General features: G+C 44.3%; 1 protein-coding gene across 1 annotated transcript in view; it reads left to right on the forward strand.

Annotated features, from left to right (window-relative positions):
• LOC102932938 (adhesion G-protein coupled receptor V1) overlaps window positions 1–26403 on the forward strand; it is a 331043-nt gene that overhangs the window by 35037 nt on the left and 269603 nt on the right. Inside the window, exons 21-32 of the mRNA XM_037902481.2 lie at window positions 6659–6921; window positions 9510–9685; window positions 11075–11199; window positions 12211–12377; window positions 12476–12619; window positions 13062–13169; window positions 13855–14107; window positions 14833–14955; window positions 16712–16934; window positions 18119–18323; window positions 21564–21710; window positions 23906–24161. Coding sequence (XP_037758409.2) covers window positions 6659–6921; window positions 9510–9685; window positions 11075–11199; window positions 12211–12377; window positions 12476–12619; window positions 13062–13169; window positions 13855–14107; window positions 14833–14955; window positions 16712–16934; window positions 18119–18323; window positions 21564–21710; window positions 23906–24161 — 2190 coding nt within the window. The remainder of the gene's footprint in view (window positions 1–6658; window positions 6922–9509; window positions 9686–11074; window positions 11200–12210; window positions 12378–12475; window positions 12620–13061; window positions 13170–13854; window positions 14108–14832; window positions 14956–16711; window positions 16935–18118; window positions 18324–21563; window positions 21711–23905; window positions 24162–26403) is intronic.

Consider the following 26403-nt stretch of genomic DNA (forward strand, 5'->3'; position numbering starts at 1 on the left):
ACTAAAGACAGCAGAATCTTGCTTTTCATTACTAGAATTTTTTCCCATGGAAGCTCAATAAATTAAAAGTTTGCAGAATATATATAATTTCTTTTGTCTAAATCAATTATAGTTACAGGAACTGTCTTTTGTTAATACAAAATTCTTCTTCGAGTGCTTGTTCATGTCCATTCCACATTAGATGTGCGCGTGTCGCGTGCACGAGTGTCAGAAACCTTTTCCCTTAGCAGCTCCCGTTGGGCTGGCAGGGCCCCCCGACTGGCGCCACTGTGCCGTGCATATATACCCCTGCTGCTCGACCCCCTCCAGTTCCTTCTTACCTCTCTCTCTTGTATGAGAGCAGTCCCTTAGCCTTTCTCTTATAGATAGCTGTTATCAGTTAGTTAGCATACACTTTGTTGTGGACACTTAAGTGATTAGGTGCTTGGAAGCTTCCGGCACCCACCCCGGGCCATGGGGCATGCCACAGGCCCACAGGTTTAAGGGTTGTGCCACGTGCCGCAAGGCTACGCCAGTTAGTGACCCCCCGTGGCTCATGTCTACGTTGCCTGGGGGAAGAACATCAAACTGAGCGGTGTAAGATTTGCAAGGCGTTCAAGCCAAGAACAAAGCCAGCTCCGGCTTCCTCAGTGCCTAGTGCTCCAGAGCCGTCGGGAGACCTGGCACCGGCTAAACATCGAAAGCGGTCCGCCCCACAGCACCAGACTAGACCCCGGCACTGCTCGTCCTCCCTGGTGCGGCCCATGGCACAGCCAAAAGTAAGGCGCGGACGTTCCCCGCATAGGAGGCCGGCGCCTTCCAAGGCCCTGAGCGCTGATAAGAGTGGAAAAGTTGCTGTACTGGCGCTGGCGGCTCCAGTGCCACACGTCCCACCGAGCCCAGGCCTAAGTGAGCTCAATGCGGACAATGGGGTCGAGGACTTAATGGATCAGCCCTCCACGCTTGGCACCTTTGAGGCAGCAAAGGACCTCATTGACCTGTCGGCGACGAGCCCCCTCCCATACAGGGAGAATCCTCTGGCACCCATGCCACGGGTGCCGTCGAGGGGTAAGCTGGCAATGGTGTGCCTTTCGAGGACACCGTCCCGGCACCGCTCCCGGAGTTGGTCCCGGTCGAGCTCCATGTCTGTGGACTCCCAGTTACCTGCGGCTCAGAAGGAAGTCGCGGTACCGGGAGTGGATTGGCGTGAGAAAGTCACGGACGAGGCACGATCCCCGGCACCGAGTAGAGACTGGCACCAGGAGGAGTTGAGATGGCCCTCGCCGGAGGACTCCCACAGGTGCCGGTCCCTAGAACGCTGGCGCCGGTCCCGGTCCAGATCCCGTTCCCGGGGATATCGGTACCGGTCTCACTCCCGTTCCATTAGGAGCCGCTCGTCGACCTCCCGCCGGCACAGATTGTCGGCTCCGCTGTGGCCTTCGCTGTCAGTGTTGCCGCAGTCCGGTGCCGACTCTGGCCGTTACAGTCACTCGCTCCGTGCTCTGGACAGCAAGGAACCTCTGATAGGGTGGCACCCCCAATGGGGGCCGCCAGGTCATTGGCCTTTCTGGACTCCTTGGGCCTATCAACAGCGCCAAGGGGCCCCGTCCAGGGTGAGCTACTTGGTGCAGCAGTCCCGGTCCCCACACTGATGCCTGACGGTGCCGGAAGCCACAGTATCTAGGCCTCCAGCATCCCCCCAGGATAAACTGGAGAGACCAGCACCGAGTCTGGTGCTACCCCGAGGTCTCCCGCCCTGGCCCGAGCCAGAGGCCCCTCCTGCGGGAGAAGGGGAGCAGGAGGACCAGCCAGAGGGGGCCAAGCAGCTGCTAACCTCCTCGTCATCCCTGGATGAGGCAGTGGCGGGAACAGCGGTGTCCGGCCCTCCACTCATAGACCACAGAGCCCACCAGGAGCTACTGCATAGGGTCACCCAGAACTTGGGGCTGCAGGCCGAGGAGTCGGTTGAGCAGGAGGACCCTATGGTGGACATTATGAGCCCCGAAGGTCCATCTAGAATAGCGCTCCCGCTCATTAAGACCATCCAATCAAATTATAAGACAATATGGCAGATCCTGGCCTCCAGCGCTCCAACAGCCAAGGTGTGGAGCGCAAGTACTTTGCCCCGTCAAAGGGTTATGAATTCCTATTTTGCCACCCAAGTCTGTGCTCCCTGGTGGTCTCAGTGGTGAATGAAAAGGAGCACCATGGTCAACAGGCCCCGGCACCTAAGGCCAAGGAGACAAAACGCCTGGACCTTTTTGGCAGAAAGGTGTACTCACCGGGGGGCGTTCAGTTGAGCATTGCTAAGCAGCAGGCCATCCTCAAGAGACGTAATTTTAACTCCTGGGTAGCGGTGGGGAAGTTTAAGGACAACCTTCCGCAAGGTTCCCAACAGGAGTTTAGGGCCCTGGTGGACGAGGGCAAGACAGTGGCTAAGGCCTCTCTCCAGACCTCCCTGGGTTTAGCAGACGTGGCAGCCAGAACAATAGCATGAGGGGTGGTCATGAGGCGCTCAGCACGGCTGCAGGAGTCAGGCCTGCCTCCTGAGGTCCAGAGCACACTCCAGGAGCTCCCCTTTGAAGGGTCCAGGCTGTTTTCAGACCGGACAGATGCAAGGCTGCATAACCTCAAGGACTCAAGGGCTACATGTAAGTCTCTGGGTATGCACACCCTGGTGATGCAGAGGAAGCCCTTTAAGCCACAGCCTCCCCCTCAGAGTCAGTACCAGCCTCGTCACAGGCATGAGCCTTACCGTAGGCGAGGCAGGGATAACAGGCGACGGTGCAATAATAACAATAATAATGCACCGGGCCAGAACCAAGGTCAGCACAAATCCCAGCTGGGCACTAAGCCAGGCTTTTGAAGATGCGCTTGAGGACAGCGTACCAGACCAGTCACCAGATCTGTCCCCTTGTTTCCTGAACTGCCTGGCTTGTTTCTCCCGTGCGTGGTCCAGCATTACATCGGACCTTTGGGTCTTATGCACGGTATGGAATGGGTACTCGCTGCAATTCTCTTCCCTCCCTCCCTTCCATCCCCCTTCCCCATCCCTCTTCAGGGACCCCTCTCGGTTCGCTCACCACTACAGGTCGGGGCGGTAGAGGTGGTGCCGCATGGCCTAAGGGGGAAAGGTTCTACTCCCGGAACTTCCTCATCCCCAAGGCCAAAGGGGGCCTTCATCCCATTTTAGACCTGCGAAAGCTCAACAAGTTCCTGGTCAAGGCCCTGTTCCGCATGGTCTTTCTGGGCACTGTCATCCCTTCCCTGGATCTGGGAGGCTGGTACGCTGCCCTCGACATGAAGGACGCGTACTTTCATATTGCCATCCACTCAGCCCATCAGCTGTTCCTGCGCTTCACCGTGGGCCAAGAGCATTACCAGTTTGCGGTTCTCTCCTTCAGTCTAGCTGCGCCCCCCCGGGTGTTCACGAAATGTATGGCGGTGGTGGAGGCCTTCTTACGGAGGCAGAGGGTCCGGGTTTATCCGTACCTCAACGACTGGCTCCTGACGGGTCGATCCGAAGCAGAAGTGCAGGGACATGTGGAGGTGGCCCTGAGACTGTTCCGCGAGCTGGGGCTCCTGGTCAACGTCCCCAAGTCCACTCTCGTGCCCATGCAGAGAGTGGAGTTCATAGGGGCAGTCCTGGATGCGGTGCAGGCCAGGGCAAGCCTTTCCAGTATTCCGATTCCGGGCTATCCAGAAAGTGGTGGCCTCCCTGCGCCAGTTTCCAATGACAACGGCCAGGTGCTGCCTGCGGCTGCTGGGCCACATGGCAGCATTCACACATGTGGTCAGGCATGCCAGATTGAGACTCAGGACACTGCAGGTGTGGCTCGCTCGGGTGTACCGCCAAGGCAGGGACCCCCTGGACTTGGTAGTGACAGCCCCAAGGGACGTGCTGGACTCCCTGCAGTGGTGGCAGTTCCAGCCTGTGGTTTGCGAAGGCATCCCCTTTGCCACCCCCTAGCCGGACCTGACGCTGGTGATGGACACGTCAGACCACGGACCTGGGGGACCTCAGGACTCAGGGCTTGTGGTCCGGAGCAGAGCGGTTGCTCCATATCAATGTGAAGGAGCTCAGGGTGGTTCGTCTAGCCTGCCAGACCTTTCATGCCACTCTGAGTGGTCACAGCGTGACAGTTCTGACAGACAAGACTACTGTCATGTTTTATATAAACAAGCAGGGCGGGGCCTGTTCCTCGCTGCTCTGTCACGAGGCTCTCCTCCTTTGGTTGTATAGCCCATGCCATTCTCCTCGAGGCGTCATATCTCCTGGGGGTGCGAAACGAGCTGGCGGACTACCTCAGCAGGTCGTATGGCATGCATGAGTGGATGCTCAGAGTGGACATCGTGCTTTTGCTCTTCCACAGGTGGGGGTTTCCCCGGGTAGACCTGTTTGCCACCAGGGTCAATGCCCAGTGCCCGAGATTCTGCTCGTTCCAGGGCCACAGCCCGGGCTCAGTCGCACACGCGTTTGCGATCCCGTGGGGAGGGGCTTGATGTATGCGTTTCCCCCACTCCCCTTGGTACACAAGGTCCTGCTCAAGGTATGCAGGGACAGGGTGGTAGTGTCCTCATCGCCCCAGCGTGGCCCCGCCAGCACTGGTACACAATGCTCCTAGAGCTGTCGGTGAAGGCCCCGGTAGTCCTGCCCCTACACCGGGACCTCATCATGCAGGATGGTGGGCGGCTTCTCCACCCCGACCTGCAATGACTACACCTGACAGCGTAGAAGCTTTGTGGCTAAATGCCTTGGAGAGCCAGTGCTCCCTTCCTGTGCAGCAGATTCTGCTTGGCAGTAGGAAACCCTCTACCAGGGCTACCTATGTGGCCAAGTGGAAAAGGTTCTCCTGTTGGTGTGAGCCCCGAAAGGTGCAGCCGTGCCAGGCCCCGGTACAAGCCATTCTCGAGTACCCGCTGCACCTCATGTAGCAGGAGCTAGCCCCGTCCTCACTTAGAGTGAACCTGGCAGCCATCTCTGCCTTCCATCCGGGGTTTTCGGTGTTTTCCCACCAATGGTGGGATGGTTCCTTAAACGATTGGAGAGGATGTTTCCATACTCATGCCCCCCCAGTCCCTCCTTGGAACCTTAACTTGGTCCTCTCTAAACTCATGGGACCCCTGTTTGAGTCCCTCGCTACCTGCTCCCTCCTCCACCTTTCCTGGAAGGTGGCATTTCTGGGGGCCATTATCTCGGCCAGAAGGGTGTCCGAGCTGAGGGCTCTCACTTGTGAAACACTGTATACAGTCGCTCAGAAGGATAAGGTGCAGCTCCGACCTCACCCCAAGTTCCTCCCTCGCAATTCCATTTGGGCCAGGACATTTGTCTGTCGGTGTTTTTTCCAAAACCCAATACGGACCCGAGTCACCGCAGCCTACACACCCTGGATGTCTGTCGAGCACTGGCGTTCTTTTTGGAGTGCACCAAACCCTTTCGTAAATCTGCGCAGCTGTTCGTGGCCGTAGCCGAGAGGACGAAAGGCCTCCCGGTGTCGGCGCAGCAGATCTCGTCTTGGGCAACAAGCTGCATCTGGAGGTGCTATAAGCTCGCAGGTGTTCCGGCCCTGGTGGTCACAGCCCACTCGACCAGGGCGCAAGTGACTTCCATGGCTTTCCTGGCACAGGTCCCGATTGAGGAGATCTGCAGATCAGCCACCTGGTCCTCGGTGCACACCTGCACAACCCACTACGCGGTCAACCAGCAGGCCAGAGAGGACGCAGCCGTTGGCAGAGTGGTCCTCCAGAGTTGTTCCGTGACTCTTACCCTCCTCCAGAGGTAACCTTGTGATTCACCTAATGTGGAATGGATGTGAACAAGCACTCGAAGAAGAAAAACGGTTACTTACCTTCTTGTAACTGTTTTTCTTTGAGATGTGTTGTTCACGTCCATTCCACCACCATTCCACCTACCCCTCTGTCAGAGTCGCTGGCAAGAACGAACTGGAGGGGGTAGGGCAGCAGGGGTATATATACACGGCGCAGTGGCGCCAGTCAGGGGGTCCTGCTGGCCCGACGGGAGCCGCTAAGGGAAAAAGTTTCCGACGCTCGTGCACGCGACACACGCACACCTAATGTGGAATGGACGTGAACAACACATCTCGAAGAACAACAGTTACGAGAAGGTAAGTAACCATTTTTTCATTCTCTCTAAATCTCTTTATGGTATGTGGTATGAATGGAAGAGGTACTTCGCTATATATTCTCTGCAAGTTTTGATGGTACAGAAACTCTCGTTTTCTTATGTAAAGCCCTGGTGCAGCAAGGTATTCAACCATGTGCCTAAGCATGTGAGCAGTCCCATTGAAGACAATGGGATGGTTTTTTTGCTTAAAGGTGGGCAAAAGTCTATCCATAGTGTAAAGTTAGGCATGCAGTTAATTACTTTGTTGAATTGAAATCTCAATGAGACTATGGACTTTTTATAGGAAAAAGGGCCACATTCTCCTCATGCATATATATGCAATGATAAAATTAAATATATACATATCATATTAAATTAAGTTAAACTGATATATATATATATATATATGGAGAATATGGTCTTTTCTGGATAGATATGTAAAAAGGCGATATACATATTATTTATTATTATTAATTTTATTTATGTATTTATTATTACCCTAGTTGTATTGTGGTAATTAAAAATAATACATTTCCACTATTTCTCTTTCAAAAGCCACAGTTACCATTCTTGCCAGTGATGATGGTCATGGAGTTTTGTCATTCAACAACAGCGATCACTTTTTCCTAAGGGAGCAGACAGCTCTCCACTTGATGGAAAGTGTTGCTGTACTGAACATTATTAGAGAACCTCCCCAGGGGATATTTGGCACTGTGACTGTTCAATATCTTGTGAGAGAAATAAATTCTTCAGCTGCATCAGTGGATCTGACCCCTTCACAAGGATATATCATACTGGAAGAGGGAGTCAGATTCAAGGTAATATGCAGGTGGTTATTACAATATAAGAGAAGTAGGCATTGTTTCAGCTACCTGGGAAGCATACAGAGATGTCTGTGTTTTATGTTAGACTTGATTTCCTGTTGTATTTTGTTTTATTTCTTGTTATTGTAGGAATGAGATATCAAAGATTGTGAATATGTCAATATGCTATGTGAAAACGTAGAGAAAATGAAGTATTCTAATGCTCATTTATATATAGTCATTTAATCCCATTATTACTTTTGGAATATTTATGCCTTTTGATAACAGTTCAAATAAATAGCAATATAATGCATAGGATACATTCAGAGAAATTGAGAAACAATTTCCTTGTATATACTTGGCACATGGCTATGTTTCTATTCTGCAATCTGCACCTTAGATACAATCTACCTGAATAATAGAGCTAAAATATAATACAATATTTCATTCTATATAGTAAGAATACTTTAATTGCTCTCAGTTGTACAGAATACATTACTGGAAGTGCAAGAAAATGTGGCAGTAACTAATGTTTCTCAAACAATAAAAATGTAAATTCTGGGTAGGAAGAGGACCTAGTCTCTGAGCGGCAGGGGGTTGGGGGTGGGGCGGGGTTGCCTCCACGCAAAAAAAGTCAACCTAGAAAATGGATGATATTGTTGAACTAGTTTTCTATTGATTTTTATTCATTTAGGGTAGAATCCCTGCCCCATTGAAGTCAATGGGTATTTTGCTTTTCCCCTCAATTAAGTGAGGATTTCACCTTTATTGTCTCAGTGAAACACAATAGGTACTGTACAATAAATACTAAAAACATACTGAGATCAAAATGATTCTTCATAAAAATTCACATCGCGTAAGACATCCAACTGACCAAAACAAAACCTCAAAAGAACAGAAAATAAAACAATGTTCAACCAAAAGCCTGGCTGATGGAAGAGAAAAAGTCTTGTGGAATCTGAAGTTTTCTATGTGGATTCAGTCATGGGGAGCAAGTTTGTAGGATGTGTGGATTTTCGAGTTATCCAGGAAATGTTTTTTTCTTCCCACAAAAGATAAAAAAAGGTTGCATTCATCAACATCATTCTAAAGTTTTCAGGTTTTTGTCAAAAACCTGGAAACCCCCAAACTGCAAGTTTTATTGTCTGAAAAAAATTGCTTTTATTTTTAAAATGAGAGCCTGAAAAATGTAATAAAAAATGGATATTGCTGAAATTTCTATTCTGATGAAAAAGCATTTTGAATGAAATATTTTGACTAGCTCCAGTGGGGTTTTATTTAATAAAATTGTCATCACTCTTGGACCATTTTCAGGGACTAGTGGTGCTTAACTGATGGAGATCCTGGAATATATGCAATGAAAGTCAAAATGCATAAATTAAAACTGCTGTGATAGGACGTAGGGAAGTACACAGTATCTCAAATGAGTCCAACACCATGGAGAGCTTTACCACAAGCCCTTTGAATTTCATTTGGAATTGAATTAGTAGTCAGTGTAGCCCAGACATTATGTGGAAACATTAAGTCAACCTACTCAGAAATTGGAGGCTCATAAAACTACACCCCAAATATTGTAGAAATTTTACCTGGAGCAAGCAAAGACATGGATACCTGTGGCAAGGTCTGTATCTGAAAGGTCACAGGCTCCTGGTTAGCTGTAGATACATTGCTGTTATCTGTATAACCACAAGCAGCAAAACTGTATATCTGTTGCTTGCATATGATACTGGAAAAGGATGGTACTGTATACACAATTGAAGGTAAAAGTACTACAACACTCTTCTGTTCCTCTGTGTTACCGTTTACCAACCTGGGAGGCAGGCCTTCCTGGGAGGGGTCCCACTCAATCCAGTGGCAGGTGGAGCAGAAAAAAGCAACAGAAGTGGAGAAAGTTTCATGACTTCAGATTCATTCCTTCCCTCCCACTCTCTGAGTTCGTAAACACACACAGTGCAAATATGCCCCATTACTTTGGGTGAAGCAGCTAGTTGCCAGCTTTCTCTTTCTGCTTCTTGGGGTCTGTACTGTAGACATCAGACCAGCAAAGGTACTAAACAGGGCTGTAGGTTCAGGCAGTCCATTTGTGCCCTCTGTTCCTCTGGCCCTTAGCTCAGTTGCAATAACATTATTTATTTGTATTACCATAGTACCCAGGAGGAGGCCCAGTCACAGATCAGGACCCCATTGTGCTTGGTGCAGTAATAAAAAAACAATGCCTGCCCCAAAGAGCCACCTTTATGCTCTCTGGGTATAAAGCTGTCTGGTCAGTAGGAAAGAGGGATGGGGGGGGGAACAGAACAACAAATGAAAATACATATAAAAGAAGGCTGGGGTTTTGTTTGCTTTAAAGAAAGAAATAGAAAGGGAAGAGGTGGGTTCATCTGCTAAGCCTTCAAAGGGGCACTCCGGAAGAAAAAGGTTAGAAGTCACTACTCTAGTTTAATTCCCAGCCCCCTTTCCCTGCTGGCACGGTTTCTGTGTTGTCCAGTTTCAGTATTTGACTCCCATCCTGGTGTACACTTTAAGCACTGAAAGCACAGGAATGTCAGCAGCTGGTGAAGCTAGCATGTCTTAGTGATGTCATGTACTTGTTTTGCTCTCAGACTCTGCACATTTCTGCCATACTAGATGAAGAACCAGAAATGGATGAACATTTTATTGTCACTCTCTTCAGCCCAATGGGAGGAGCCAGACTTGGCACAAGAGTGGAAACTATGATCACGGTGTTACAGAACCAGGCCCCATTGGGGCTTTTTAGTATCTATCCAGTTACAAATAGGTACAGTACACTAATTCAGTTATAAAGAGGATAAGTATTCATATTCTGTAGACAAGATAATTCTCTGCATCTTTCTTTGGTGGACCTGTTTAAAAGAAAACAAGGAAATGAGCAATCCACAGTTTTAGGTAGTTGAAAATCTTTTAAAATATTTGGTGTCTGTTAAATAACATTGCTTCTGTACCAGAGTACAGAAGATTGAAAATAAACTATTCTTCACCAGAATATATAGTACTGAGACTTTAAAAAAAAATTGGACCCAGAGCTGGCCTGACTCAGTTTTTAGATTCAGATTGTCCTCTTGCTACTACTATTTTATTGTTTTTAGCCATGTAACTCGTATCTTTATTATGTATCTAAATTGTTCTTTGAGTGTGGTATGTGAAGAAAGAGTCAGCATGAAGACTAACTTCCCTTTCAGCTGTTCTTTAACAGCATATTTATAATCACACACACAAAATTACTATGTTAAAAGAACATTATTCAAATTACTTATCTTATCTCAGTCTCCCTTCCCTGGCTTCCAGTCCCAGTCTCCCCACCCTATGCCAGCCAGCCTGCAGTCCCAATTTCCACTCCTGCCAAGCTCCTTGTCCCAATCGGCTCCCCTTTTCTCTTGTCCCCTCTGCATTCGAATCAGGCAACTTCCTCCTCTATGCTGCCCTGGCCCAGCAGGGGCTGGTCACTGAGCATACAGGAGAGACAGGCTCCCTGCTCTCAGTGCAGGTGCCCAGACCCAAGAAAGCCCACCACAGCCCAGAGCTGCAGTTGCATCAAATGTCCTGCTCTTCCCTGGATGGAGCTTGCCCAGTGCAAATGGAATCTTTGGAGAATTCAGGTGATACAATCCAAGTCTCTGATGAGCATGTGAGAACTACAGTTTTTCAAGGCTTATAATTTGGTCAAATTTGGGCTGATTTTTCTGGAGATTGCAAAAGGCATATCCTGACACAAAGGCCACCAGTACGCCAAATTTCAAATCCTTGCGCCGAAGTGTAGAGGTGCTTGAGTCAAAGAAAAGATCACCAGAATTTTTAACACGGGGAAAATATGTTTTCTCATTCCTAGAAATGGCTGAACAATTTTGTTGAAATTTTCCAAAATACTCAGCCTGACAGACATGTAAATCTTTATCCCAAATGATTAAAGTTTGTCCAAGTTATAAGCAGCTGAAACCAGGGTCTTATAATGGGAAGTGTTGGGCAACATTGATAGTGGTGCTACCAGCAGCCCCACCTGTAAGGAAACCAGCTGCTAGTGATTTCTTTCCATCACTGTTGTTTATTCTACTACTGAAGCTGTACCGTGTAAATGATGTTTTTCAGAATGCCAATTCATACATTGTAAAAGGAATTCCTGTTTCTTTATTTTTGCCATTCTCACATTTAGGACAAGTTCTCTGATAGCTGAAGAAGCTAACAGTACCCTTTATTTGAAAGTATCCCGAAGTAATGGGCTCAATATGTCTGTGAGTGTGGAGTGGGAGACCCTCTCCAATACTGCATTCGGCATAAGTGAGTTTTTTTCTCATTGAATGTTACTTTTATTAAAAGTTAACATCAATAAACTGGCCAAGGAGACAGAGAGACCAGTTTTGAAATGTAAATCCATTTTTCAGAGTTGATAAAATAAACTCCTGCATTAAAAGATTTCTTTGAGTGTATTAAGATTCAATAGATAAAATGGCTTCACTAGAGCCAGTCCACTGACTGTCACTTCTGTCAGAGTTGAGAGACTTCTGAAGTCTTCCCTATCTCACAACAGTGTATATGGAACAGTATTATCACTAGACTTCTCTTAAATAAGACATGGTTGTAGTAGTATGAGTATTCTTGTAGCACCCACAACATGCAAAAGTACTGTCCACACAGTCAAGATGCCTGTCTGTGTCTGCAAGAGCTATATTATAAAACCTCAGTCTTGGCACATGCTCAATTTTAGGCAGTGTGGGTAGTTCCATTGGAGTCCCATATGACTAGTCACAATGCCTAAAGATAAGCACTTATGTAAATCTTTGCAGGATTGTGGCCTAAATAACTTCAGTGGGGCTACTCATATGAGCAAAGATACTCACGTAACAGTTGGCAGGATTGGGGTCCAAGCTTTCGTTCTTGTAATTTAATTCTGACAACACATTCAAAATATCCAGTTAAACAGATCTATAAGTTATGCAAGTCTTTGCAAGTCTGACTTCTGTTTCATCTTGGTGGTGATTGGGGAAAAATTCTTTTGTATTTTTTTTGTATGGCTTTTCCATTAGCTTGCTTTATTTTGATTCTGTCTACCAAAAATTCTCTGTATGACTTGCTTGTGTATTGAGAATACATATTACAAAAACATTAATCTGTTGTGTTCGCATTGTTTTAACCTCTGGATGCATTTACGCTAATAAAATGCAAGTTCTGAGTGATGTCAACAGTGTTATTTCTCCTGGCATTAGGTCTGAAGTTGGCTTGTGAAATCAAAGATAAGATTGGAAATCCCTCACGTATACTCCAGTAACTCGTATTTTTAATGTATTGCAGAGGGTGGTATCAGCGTGCTGTCTGTCTTACAAAGTTTTGTGGAAGAGTCAGTATCTAGCTGGTGTTTCTTTACATCAGGAGAGTCTTTATATGGTGTTCTATTGCGGACCTCACCAGCTAGCTTTTCTTCTATCTATCAGTGGAGAGGAGTTTTTGTTCCCATTGAGGTAAATGTTTTTATTTTAATCCATTTTGCATGGATGGTACCAATTGTATTTGTAAAGTCCAGTTCCCTCATCAACTTTATTTATGGTTCTCCTCTCAGGACTTCAGTATATGGAATCCTCAGAGCTGTGTGACATTTCACATCAATGGTGCTGCCTTTCTAGTGATTACTCATGGAGTATCCAAACAAGAATCTTCCAACCATCGTGTGTATACATTCACACCTGGACTCCGGGTACTACTGGTAAGACTTCTACCTTATTTTAGATGCTTTAGAAAAACCCATTCCTGGGAGGCCAGTTTAGTATTGAGCTCCAGCACAGTACCTGTGCTCTGCAGTGACATAAAACATGGCATTTTATAATAAGATGTTCATATACTGTAGTGTCAAGATCTTAATTTTTATTACAAGCCAAATGAATTTAAATTCTGGTAACATTGATTTAAAATCAGCTGGTGCAGCACTATTTACTTAAAAGGAGTTTTACTTGTTTATGCCAGAGCTTGTCCATAATGTTTTCATGACATTTTCATGTGGAAATTAGTGAACAGTCAGATCTGTGTAATCATGGAACTTTTTTGATATTTTAACAAAGTTTTGTATTGAATAACATTCCTCCATTAGGCAAATTAGCCATATATGAGGAACTTGAATCACTTCTCTTGTCCTTGTGCCTTCTTTACAGATACAGACTCTCTCAGTGCCAGAAACCAGAGATGTAAAACACTTCACTGTTGAAAGAAAAGATTATTTAATTATTGCAAGTCATACAACTGACTCCAAATCCATACAGGTTGGAATGATCTCCCCTTTTCATTTTTAATATGTGTGCAGTATACATTTAGCTCTGATTGGAAATTCCTAAGTGGCAATCAGCATAATGGTTTATAAGTACTATTGACTTGCTACCCTGAATTCTACAAGAAGCTGAATAAAAATGAAGTTTACAGACTGATTTGGGTTTACCAATATTGTCTGTATGAACTCATACAATATATCAGATGTGAATCATTATTAGAAATCCCCTTACTTTGAAAATTATGTCATTTAGTTCTTGTGCTAAGGGGAAGTAGGCAGCCTTAGAGACAGAAGTTCTCTTATCTTCAGAACAGATAAACCTGCATTCAGCTTCTTTAAACCACCCTACCATTGTACCTCAACCTTCATGTGGAGGGACCATCTGTAGAGGTAAGTGGTAGCTCAGTGTCCAAGACCATACAGTTTTTCACCTTCTGGCTGAGGCGACCAACAAGAGTACCAGTGGTGGGGGTGATTTTGCAATGCAGATACTTGTCTACTAGGAACTGGAAGGAGAAAACCAACTGAATTCACTGAGCAGCCATTAGATGTAAATGATTCATAGACTTCAGAGGATAATTAAAATAATCTAAAGTCTTCAGCATGACATCTGATCTCTGTTAGTGCAATCTGACTGTACTTAGATCTAAAGAAAAAAAATTATTTATCATTTCCCATAGGTTTTCCAGTGGAATAATGGCTTTTTTATATTGCATCATCAACTCCCAATTTATGGAGCTCTGCACATGGCCCTATTTCCCAGAGGAGGTTTTATGTACCTAGCAGTTTCTCTGTCGAATTCAAGCCTGCACCCCCTTCTGTACCAATGGGCAGATAATGAGTTTCAAAAACTTCATCAAGTGCCAGTAAATGGAATAACTCACATGGAGGCCTTGACTTTTGGGTCTGATATCTATTTAATAGTTGCAAAAGGTATGTTGCATGATACAAGAACATGAGTTTATGCTGGTCTGTCTGATGGGAAAGACACTTGGCTCAGCAGTGTAGACAGGGATTTAAGCTTAGAGAGGAGAGGCCACAATTTCTCATGAAAATTTTATCAGGGACAATCTCTGTTATTTATTGAGCAGATATAAGTGTTGCATCCATTTTCAAGTATGTGCAGAATACGTGAAGTGTTGATTTCCAGCATACACTTTTCCCAGGAACATTGGGGTAATTAAATCCTTACTACTGTAGTTGCTGTTAGCATCCTCTGCAACATATGTGCTGTGCAGAATTTATGGAACAGCAGTGGAGATAATTGTTACGCCCCAATGTGATCCATTAGGCAGTCCTGCTTTCCTAACACACCCCTCTGAGTCTAGTGAAAAGGCTTATGGTACACTTCCCACTTGACTATGCATTGTCTTGCATTTGTTATTTTGCGTCCCAACAACCTTAGCATTCTGAGGTGTGTGGGTGTATGTGTGCATACATAGAAGCCATTAAATGATCAACATTTGCCAACCATTGTCCCAGTTACCACAGATATCTCCTGTCCTAAACATAGAGGAATATGTGGTAATCTGGCTCTCTGTGTGGTAAGATCTGGCAAACCCAGACATTTTGATGTGAACCAGCATTGCAGGTATTTAATCTTTGGTCAGATTCATTGTGTAGTCAAGCTTGAGGTTTATTCCCTTTCCCCTTTGCAGAATCCAGTAATTCAAGTGAAGTTTTTGTCTGGGAGACAGGACAATCTTCCTTCAGGCATTTTCAGTCCCTTTCTTCTAGCGCTATAAACAAAATCCACACCTTCATGCCTCCTTCAGGTTTAGGTAAGTTTTAGGTGACTACAGTCCTTGTTCCAATAGTAGCTTTTACACTGGTGGTAGGACCTTACTGAAAATAGTGCTAAGAAAATGTGGTAGCTGCATGTCAGTCCATCATTTTTTTGGTGATGTGAATCAGCACCAAACAAATTACAATGACACACAGAAAGGATGGGAGACCTTGCAGCTCAAAATAACAAAAATACTCCAGAAGTAAGGCAATGTTGCAAATACATAAACATAATTACTCTGGTGGTGATGCAGCAGGTTTAGTTAAGGCCTTTGTTTGAGAGAGACTGGGCGCTTAATTGGGTTCCTGATTTGACAGAGCTCCAAGGTGCCTGATGACCTCCAAAAGACAGAAAGGATGATCTCTGGCTTATGGAGTAATGTTGACAGCAGATCTGGAAGAAACAGGCAGAAGCAGATGGGGAGTGTACTAAATGTGACTACTATACAAATAATAACAGGGACTGCCCTTTCCTGGCCAGAGCATGTTTCAGTTTTTTTAAATATGGTTTCCCACACTGAAATAACTTATTTGGGCCTACAGTAACTCCTCATTTAACACTGTAGTTATGTTCCTGAAAAATTAGACATTAAGCGAAATGATGCTAAGCGAATCCAATTTCCCCATAAGAATTAATGTAAATGTGTGTGTGGGGGGGTTAGGTTCCAGGGAATATTTTTTTGCCAGACAAAAGACATTTAAGGTGTGACTAGGTAAGTGAATATCCTCTGGTGCAGGTGTGGGCCAGCAACAGCCCCACTCCTAGGCCTGCAGAGTCCTCCCAGAGTGTGTAATTGACACTGGAGCCAGGCAGAGCAAGCAAGTGGCAGCACATAGGAAGGGACACTGCTGCATCCTTCCCCAGCACCCAGTGGGGATGTCTCTGCTGGCCTCTGAGCAGCAGATCACACAAATGTCTGCTCCAGTTAGTCACTGAATGCCCCCCACCTCCCAGGGTGCTGGGGAGACCAGTTGTCTCTTAGGGGAACCAATCTGTCAGGTTGCATGGTATGCTCGGGACACACAGCACAGAGGCACTGGGTCTCTAGATCCTTGCAGAGCTGGAGACAGCCATAGGCTTCTGGGGCCACAGGCGTCGACTTTTCAAACTGCCAGGGGTGCTCGATCTCTGACTCGGCCCCAGGTCCTGCCCCCACTCCACCCCTTCCCCCAAGGCCTCCACCCCACTCCCACCCCACCTCTAAACCCAGTTCCGCCCCCTCCCATGAGTGCACTGCGTCCTCGCTCCACCCCGCTCCCTGCCAGCCTCCCTGCACACCATGAAACAACTGATTGTGGAGAGGGAGCGGGTGTTGATCCATGGGGCCCGCCGGTGGGCAGGAGGCGCTGAGCGGGGGTGGAGGGCGTTATAACATTGCGCAACTTTAAACAAGCATGTTCTCTAATAGAACAGTGACTTAATAACGAAACTACATTAACCGGGATGACTTTAAGTGAGGAGTTACTGTATTCTGAACTCCCTTGCTGGAGTTACACTGATGTAAAACTGGTGTAAGTGGATCAACATCAGGTGCTTCTCTGCAGACATTCATTTAGGACTTGAAATTTAACTGCTGAAATAAATAAGTGAATAAAAATACTGAACAAATGTTCTTTTGTCTCAGACCTTGTAAGCAAGACTGGTCAGAGAGTTCCTTTGAGCAAGCATCTCTGGGATTGCACGGAGAAAACTATTTCATTTGTCTCTGAGCTTTTCCTTTTATTCATTTTTTCTTCTTTTTTTAAATGCAGTCCATGTGCTACTAGCTGGTAAGGATAGATCAGCACTGTATTCCTGGAATTCAGAAGTAAACCAGTTCTCTCTCGTGCTGGAAGCACCTCCTGCTAATCATATCACTTCAGTTACTATGAGATCACTTAACTCCAACAAAAGTCTAATTGTTCTGTCTGGAGATTCTTACTCCCAGATTTATGAACTGACCAAAGTCTCCAATGAGTCAGATTTTATACCTAGGTAGGTTTCTCATTTTATACCTCTCATCTTGCAGCTTCTCTTCATTTTTAAAAATGTTTCTTGTGGTATTTCTAGTTGCTGTTTTAGACTCCGGAGCATATTAGACTCCGGTCCTGTAAGTACACTGTGGGTAGAACTCTCATTGATATCAGTAAGAGTTTTCAACATAAGGGCTGTTACAAAATCCATTGAAATCAATGAGTGTCCCTTAGTGGATTGTTGATCATGCCCATGTAGTGCTTGCAATTATGTTCCTTACTCTTGTGTTTATATATTTAAAAAAAACATTTATTGTGGTTGAATGAGGATCCCACTCATCATAAATTTTTGGTCTTGTTTAATTACTTGGATTCATTGAGAAAGACAAGGTGGGTGAGGTTGTATTATGATTCATTGTTATTTTCTTTCTATAAAAAACCCTTTCAAGTCAAATTACCCTTTGATCAATAAAAACATTAATTCAAACTCTTAAAAAAACCCTTGACGTTTTAAAGTCCAGTCTTCTATATTTCTTAATTTTGAACCTTAATATTCCTCTTTTCGTATCACATTCGTGTTGTACTTCTTACTTTTTATAATTTTAACCCAAATGTATAAATTTATGAATTTATACTGTATAACATTTATGGATGGTTTGTGTATTACAAACTTTTGCTGTTTTCTCTATCCCCTGAGTTAGTTATTTCCCTCATTTTTAAGATCAGTGTTCCAGTTTTTGTCTCTTCATTGATGTTTTAATTTGTATGCACCCATATCAGTTTGTGCATCTCTTTAATTCTCTTTCATGCATTATAAGTAAGGCTGGATGTTCGTCATGACAGAAACCACGACAGGGTTTTTTTAATAAAATGTCTTAGTATTTGTTTCCCTGACAAATCTAACCCTTAACTAAGGAAGATTCTTAAATTATTTTTTTTTAAAACTTACTGTGTTTATGTCTAGTGTGTTACAGGATGGAATATGATTTTAAACTTTCAAATAAGGAATTTTAAGTTAAATCTCATGATTTCTTGTGAAAAATAATTAAATGTTACCACAAATTTTGTGGGCCATGTCTTTACCTTTTTTAAAACTGAAATTATGACACTTGTATTTCTTTCATGAAAAAGCCATGATTATTCCCCATTTTGCTGCAACAAACTACTCTTAATTATAATTATTTTGTGTGTGTGTTTTTATGCCAGTTCAGGTGAATTGATATTTGATCCTGGAGACATGGAAGTTGTGCTGGCAGTTAATATCCTTGATGATGTAATCCCAGAAGAAGAAGAATTTTTCACAGTGTGGCTGAAAAACCCCAAAGGAGGTGCAGAGATTGGTGCTAGTGGTTATGTTAACATAATTATTCCCTCTAATGACAATGCTCATGGAGTCATTGCATTTGCTCAGGTAACAATACTAAATTAAGTCATGAGAATACAGATATACTTTGTCCAGAACCAAGAACGCTAACATGTAAAAACTGTAAACAGAAAAGGTGAAGGGCCTGATTCTCCATTGCCTTTTATCATTGTAATTTACTTTTGCTTTATACCCACTCAGCATAGATGTAAGTGACTCAGCAGGGTGCAAGGTAATACAAAACAGTTCCAGTAGCTGTACCTTGTGTGAGATTTTAATTTCTTAATAAGTGTTGGTCTGAGTAATATAAAGTCCGTTAACCTTAAAAAAAAAATCTGTTCCAGAGTCCAGTGTTTGAATGGCTGGAGAGGTGAGAATTTACAGAAATCTGTAGGACCTTCTACCGCATCCCAACAAGCTTGTTAAGTTATATCATGGAGTGAGCTGAGAAAATTTCCAGGTCCAGCTCTGTTCTGTTCCTGTCTCTTCGGCTATCCCTCGATTTGAGGATGATGTCTGCCAAGGGGGTTCATTGGTGGGTTTTTAGGTGGCTGAAGAGCCCAATTTGTGCCCTGCAGATTTTCCCACAGAAGTGACAGGTGTAATCTTGGAGGAGACATAGTTGTTGCCTGGAGTGTTGTGCCCTTTCTTTCCTCCTTTGTCACTTCTCTGTCTCATGAGTATGTCTGTGGCTTGGTGTATGGTGTGGTACCACTGTGTTCTGTTCTGCGCCAAGTCCTCCCAGTTTGTTGGGTTTATGTTTAAGTTTAACGTGCACTTTCAGTATGTGCTTCCACTGCCCTCCGCGAACCCTTTTCTCCTGACTTAACTGAGAGAAGAGTACTTGTTTTGGGAGGCACAAAGAGTAGTTTGTGCAGATGAGGGCTGATAGAGTACCTTGGTTTTCCGGACGTTGAGAGAGAGAGACCCAGGCTGTGATAGACACCTACAAAACGGTTTAGGGTATTTTGCAGGTTGGCCTCTATGTGTGTGAGGGTGACGCAATCATCTGCATACTGAAGGTCAGTGGTGCCAATTCTTGTGGTCTTATATTTTGTTTGGATACGTCGGAGATTGAGAAATTGGTCCTCCATACAATACTCAATCCCAGTTCCGTAAAGTAGAGTTCATGGATGAGGATTAGGATCACGGCAAGGTAAATGGAGAAGAGTGCTAGACCAATGACACAGCCTTGCTTGTCACCAGTGCGAATGATGAATGGTTTGGTCTCTAAGCCAATGCACAGAAAGGTGGCAGTCATCCCATCATAGAGTAGTCTGATGATGGAAATGAATTTCTGTGGACAGCCAAACCTACACACCATCTTCCGTAGGGCATCACAATTGATAGAGTCAAAGGCCTTGGATAGGTTGATGAATGCCATGAACAGTTCCTGGTGTTGCTCTCTGCACTTCTTCTGAATCTGTCGGACCACAAAGATCATGTTGGTTGTGCCTCGGGATGGCCCTGTGATTCGGGGAGAAGTTCCTTGGCAAGGAGAAGGACCTGGTTTAATAGGATCTGGGCAAGGATCTTCCTTGCGATGGAGAGGAGGGCAGTATCTTTATAGTTCCTGCACAAAGATTTGTCTCCTTCCTTGAATATTGTAACAATGTTGTCATTCTTAGTCAGGTGGAATTTCTTCGCAGCTCCAGGAGTTGGCAAAGCATTGTTCCACCAGCTTTAAAAGCCTCAGCAGGGATGCCGTCTGGGCCTGGTGCCTTCTGATTTTTTCTCTGGGTGATGGTTCGCCTGACTTCCTCAGAAGATGGGGGATCATCAAGGTCTTCCATTGCTGAGTGTTGTGGAATGAACTTGATGGTGTCTTCAGAGACCATGGAGTCGCAGTTTAGAAGGCTCTCAAAGTGCTCCTTCTAGTGTTGTTTAATGGCTGCATTGTCCATGCTGGGAATGTAAGGGGGTTGGCCTTTGGAGCTTGGCCCATATCTAGCTTTTGTTGCTTGAAAGAAGCTTCTTAAGTAATCCTGGTTTACCAAACCCTGGATCTCAGAGGCCTTCTCTCGCTACCACTTGTTTTTGATGTTATGTAGCCTCCTTTGGACTTCGGCTTTGAGCAGGTGAAAGGCTTCATGTTTTTGTTGGTTAGAGGAATCATTTTGCCACTTACAGAATGCTCCTGTCTACCACCTAGAACAAAGATATTTGGGCGGGTGGCAGTTCTCTGTTAGCATGGAAACTGTAGGACTAGGACAAAGCATTCTGGAAAAGCATACTAGAAGTGTTTTTCTAAAAGATATACTTTAGTTCAAACAGAAGTTGTGGACTTGGAATTATTGGTTGAAATTCAATGGGCTGTGTTATGCGGTAGCTCATGCTAGGTTATCCTAATGGTCCCTCCTTTAAAATCTATAAATCTGTGAAAGCGGGAAGAGATCTAAGCAACCTACTTTTCATCCGTGTGAAAGAGACTGAAGGGATCAGGACCAGCAGTGGAAAGGGCTGGGGAATAAGCAGAGCAGCAGATGGAAAAGGAGTACCTCTGGCAGTTAATGGGTACTTTGTAGGATAGACCTGGGAATGCTAATAGAGCCCACATCAAATTCCTATTCTTTGGAATGACCACCCCTAGAATGCTTCTGTTCTGGAGAGAAATCACTATCAAGGGAGACCTGAACTGAGAACGCATCTTAAAGGGCCAGGTTGACCTAGGACAGGTATATACAAATCTGTGCAAAGCTATCATGCAAAGGGAAATAGAAGCCACAGGAAATCTGGAGAGAGTGCTGTCATGCAGATAGACCCACAATGCACCCTCAGGTACCACAGAATCAACTGGCAAGAACACAGTAAGCTCTGGCTGGAAAATTGTATACATAGCAAGTACTCCCTAAATCAAATGCTGCAATTTGAAAAAAAAAATCTAACGTAAACTGAATCTGCCCTGGAAGTTCCCCATGTTTCTCATCCATTTTAAAACTAATCCGGGGATGAAATCATCGTAGCGAAAAAGTTCAAACTTGGATACTTAGCATGAGGCCCTTAAATACATATTTAGGCACTGCCCAATTTATTCATTTGTTTGTTTGTTTGTTTTATTTAAATATGTCCATGGGAGCTTTACAGGCTTAGCACCTCTGAAAATTAGGTCACTTCCCCAGAAGTGTGCAAATATGGATTTACGTGCTTAACATTGGGGATACAAGTTTTAAAATTTTCTTCCAAATGCCTCAAGATCATTTTGAGTATTTAGTATAGGATCTCTTCCTGTGTTTTCTAGCCATTCGAATAATTAATTTGTATGGTTGTACTATATTTGTACCTTTCCAGAATTCTTTATCTAAGCAAGTTGAAGAAATGGAACAAGACAACTTAATCACCTTGAATATTGAACGTTTAATAGGAACGTATGGCCGAGTTACAGTACAGTGGATAGCCAATGGGAGCATTAATGATATATTTCCAGCATCAGGAATGGTATGTAATAATTTTGCTGAAATTAGTGAAGCACTGATTTAAAAATACTTTATAAAATATCCCAAGTTCTAGCTGTTGTCCCTTCTTGGAGTGCCCAAGTATGGTAGAACCCTTATTCCTCTCTCCTCAGTGCATAGTGACCCACCTTAGGACCAATGGGCCCTGGGTTCTTTGAGCCCAGCTCCACCTAGTGGTTGGGTGCATAAACTAATAGACAAATCCTGTGACTTCTAGGACATTACAAATTATAGATCCAAGAAATCAAGGGCCAACAGATTATGAAGATATACAACAATTATTCCTGGAAAGACATAAAATCAGAGAAAAGAAAGGGAATTGGGTCAAGGGGGCAGGCAGAGAATCAAGTATATCAAATAAATGACGGAGCAACCATTCCACCAAAATAAACACTCTTTCCCTCAAAAGCCCACAACAAAGTGAAAGTAAATAGAATGCTCCCTAAAGTCTCCCTGTAGGCTTTAGCTAGTTGGCGGAGCAGGACCTTGAAAAAGGGTGTGGTGTCCTTCACTGAGGCCTGGTCTACACTGGGGGGAGGGGGATCGATCTAAGTTACGCAACTTCATCTACGTGAATAACTTATCTAAAGTCGACATACTTAGACCTACTCACCATGGTGTCTTAACTGCGGTGAGTCAACTGCTGCCGCTCCCCGTCGACTCCGCTTGCACCTCTTGTGGCAGTGGAGTACAGGAGTCGATGGGAGAGCACTCGGGGGTCGATTTATCGCGTCTAGACTAGACGCGATAAATCGACCCCCACTGGATCGATCGCTGTCTGTCAATCTGGCGGGTAGTATAGATATACCCTGAGAAGCTCTGGCCATTCTCCAGCACTAGTGCTGTGGAGGTCTACTGGGTGCAGCTGCCAGTCAGTGCTTTTTTGCAAGGTGGAGTCTTGGAGCTCAGTCTCTTGTGGAGTGGACTGCACCTGGTCACTCAAGTCGTTCCCAATGCAGCAGGAAGCCTACAGGTCTCAGCAGGCAGGCTGCCCTTTCAGGTCAAGACAGATTCTGGACCTCTGCTGCACAGAGAAGTTCAGGAACTGCATCCTCTTTTGCTACTGGAACCTGACTCTCTGCATCCAGCTCTGTCTCCGAGTCCTCAATGACTTTCAACACCCAGGCTCAGCTCAATATCCTGGCAGTCCCAGTCATGTGCAAGCTCTCCGGGTCTGCAGTTGGTCACCTGGGTGGGCCCATCAGGCTCAGGCCCAGCCCCCTTTGTCTGTTTTTGTGTCTCGAGCACAGTGAGGCAGACAGCCTCTGTTTCAGTTCCCTTAGTCTCTCTGCCGTTGTTTGTGGAAGCTGTTTTTTCTGAAGTCCCCCAGAATGTTACGGGAGGCTACATGGTTATTTTAAATGTGATCAATTCATTTATTTATACATATATTTAAAAATATTATAGTGACAACTTAAAACAATAATATAATTGTCAAAAATGGATTATAGATGGGTGAATAATAAACTTCATGTTCAGCAAATAGTTTATTTGAAAAAAAAATCATGACATTAGTCAACTAAGTTGTCAGTTGAATATTATTCAACAAGCACTAGTATTGACACTGTGCCCCTAAAATCAACATTTCTTAGTAAGGGGAGGGGTTTGGGGTTTTCAGCAACTTACTGACTTTCTCTGCTTCTTGACTTAGACAAAGCAGGAAAGCAAAGTGTGTGGCACAAAAAGCCGCAATGCAGTTGTATTATTGAGTTATTCTGCTGACATCTAGGTCCAGATTTTCAAAATGGGTGTTTTAGACACTTAAGTCTGTTTTTAAGAGATCCAGATAAAAACGGCTTGATTTTCAGATGTGCTGAAGTCATTGAGAGTTGTGGGTACTCAGCATCTCCAAAACTCAGGCCAATGTTAGTTAAGAACTATTTCTCCCTTCCTGTGTTTCTGATTGTTTTGCCCCAATTAAACAGCATGCATTTTTCCAAAGTGACTCTCTTTTTGCTGTTTGCTGTCAGTGTTGCTAACCTCTTTGGAGCCCTTTCAGTTATTTTTCTGTCTTCAGTGGTGTCACACCACCTCCCAGTTCAGTATCATTTGCATATTTTGTTAATGCTCTGTTCACACTTTTTTCACTGATGGATTTTTACAAAAGCAAATCTTGGTGAAGGTGCTTAAAATAATAGTATGGAAAAAAATGTTTCACCTATTTTTTTTTACTTTTAGATAACATTTTCAGAAGGTCAGGCCCTGTCCACAATCACCCTGACTGTTCTTGCAGACAACATTGCAGAGCTTTCTGAAACTGTTGTTATAACATTCACCCATGTCACTACTGTGGGTATTAAGGATCCCATGAGAGGAGCCATCATAGACCCTAAGAGAGCACGAGCTGTGCTTACCATTTTGCCTAATGATTCTCCCTACGGTGTAGTTGGCTGGCATACGGACTCTCTCTTTGCTAAAGTAGCAGAGCCTGAAGGTAAGTCAGTCTTATGTTCCTGCTAAGAATCTAATATAATGGCATACTAAAGTATGTCATCTTTAGAAGTTCTGATGTTAATTAAGTGAGTTTTTAATGACTAACATTCTAAATTTTTAAAAATAATTTAAGTTTGAGCAAAAACCAAAAGAACAACAGTAACAACTCAGTGACAAACAGAAGGGGTACCACAGCAGTCAAAAAACATCCTTAGAAATACAAAACTATGCAACTTTCCTGTGTATAGGATATTTCATATGCACTGTAAATAAAGACTCTCCAGTTATTTTTGCAAGTTGATTGTGATGTTAACTTGACTTATGTTACTTTTATTAATAAACAGAATCATTCCCTTATTTTGCTAAAAACTCTGGTGTCTTGTCTTGTATGCATTGCACTAGAAAGTAAGATTATTCTTAGTGCATACTATTGCCTTCTTACAAATTGCTGCATATTAAATATTTGTCTTTAAACTTAAGAATATAGGTTTTCAGGGAAACTTTGCCTTCACTGGTTACACATTTCCTCTTTCTGCTCTGCAATGTCATCATCACCTTTAGATATTACGAACTGTATGCCACAAATTTGTTAACTATAAAATATAAACTAATTAAAGGCAAATGGCCTGATCCTGCTGGCATCCACTGCTATGCCGGTAGCTGCCAGACAACAGAAAATCTTTGGCGGGGAGATGGTATGGGAGGCTGCTGCTGATCCCAAGCAGTGAAGTAACTGTCCATTCACATTCTCTGTGACTTGTGGTGGGGACAAACAGGGATGTAGGTATGGGGAAAAGTAGTGCCACCTCTGCTGTGATGTTGGTGCAGTCATACTCGATTCTGGAACTTTGCTGGAATCCTGGAGAGCGAGCTAGTGTAAGTTGGGCTTATAGGGCTGTTTGGACTGTATGCAGAGCACAGTGGTCTTCACTTGAAGACTTTTCCCTACTCCATATTGTCCATCGGCAGTTATTGTTCCTGTCGAGCTCACACCTTTTCCCCTGACAGCTTAGCTCCACCACTACGGTTTTTCCCATCTCCTTTCCCTGCCATCAGGCTCCCATTCTGTCCATCTTCTGCCTCAGATTTTTCTCCTTCCAGCTGCTTCTTTGACACTGGCATCCCATCACCTCTCATCTCTTACAGTTTCAGAAACCCTCTGCCTAGCCTCCCAATCTTCCTTCCATGCACAAGCAGCTACAGCTGGTCTGAAAAATTCTGGCAAAATATTATTTCATTGGAACTTGCCGATTTGGTGAAATTGAAATGAAGCTCTGGCAGAACCCAGACACCAGTTTGCCCACCTTGCTTCTTGGTAGCCAACTGGGAGTTGGGCTGACCCAGGGGTCAGGTAGCCCTCGGAGCTCCAGGGTCCCATCTCCTCAGCCGCCCAATTGGCTGGGGCTCCCAGGGCTTCCAGGCTTCTGGCTCCCCATCTGCCCACCACGTAGAATTTTGTTTAGAAAATATCGAGACTAAACATTTTGATTTTTCAAAATGCCTTTTTCCAGATTTCTATTTTTGTGCAGGATTTCAAGATTTCTGAAGTTGTTTTTGTTCCAAATTGAAACAAAAATACATTTGAAATTCTCCACAAAACAGAAATCTGAAGAAAAAATTCATTTTGAAAAAATCACCCAGTTCTCCACCCAGCTCTAATAGCAGAGACCCCACCTGAAATCTTTTCCTCTACAAGGAGAGTTCCCCTTGCTTCCATCTCCCTACCAGACATGTTTTTTTTTTTTCCCCACTCTTGTCTCTACCAGCAGGGCTATCAGGATTCACCCATAGCTTCCATCCTGGAAGTTCCCCAAAGACAGAGGCAAATAGTCTGTTGTGTGCCCTTTTCCGTGCATGAAATATGCTTTTAGGATCCTGGCCCCTCATCCTTCCCTGCCACAGTTTCTCAGTCAAAGGTGTAGTGTGCCCAGCAGATGTAATCAAGTTGAATTTTGTAGTAACTTATGTGTTCTATACATATGTATAAAACATATTCCCCATGCTACTTCATTACAATGATTTGTGTTTGGCATCTGATAATTTATTGGAGTTTAATCTGTAAATTACTCCTTTTTTTAGTATTTCAGAGCATGTTGCACGTAGGGCTTTTTCAGATGGAAAGTAATGGAAATGGACACTACATTGCAGCTCAATATTTACAAGCAAAAACATACACTAGTTACCTTTTTCCTTCCTTTTGTCTTACCCTTAGCCTTCCTGGTTTGTTTCTTTTATCCACTTTT

This window comes from Chelonia mydas, chromosome 5 (genome assembly GCF_015237465.2).
Source record: "Chelonia mydas isolate rCheMyd1 chromosome 5, rCheMyd1.pri.v2, whole genome shotgun sequence".
NCBI classification, from domain to species: domain Eukaryota; kingdom Metazoa; phylum Chordata; order Testudines; family Cheloniidae; genus Chelonia; species Chelonia mydas.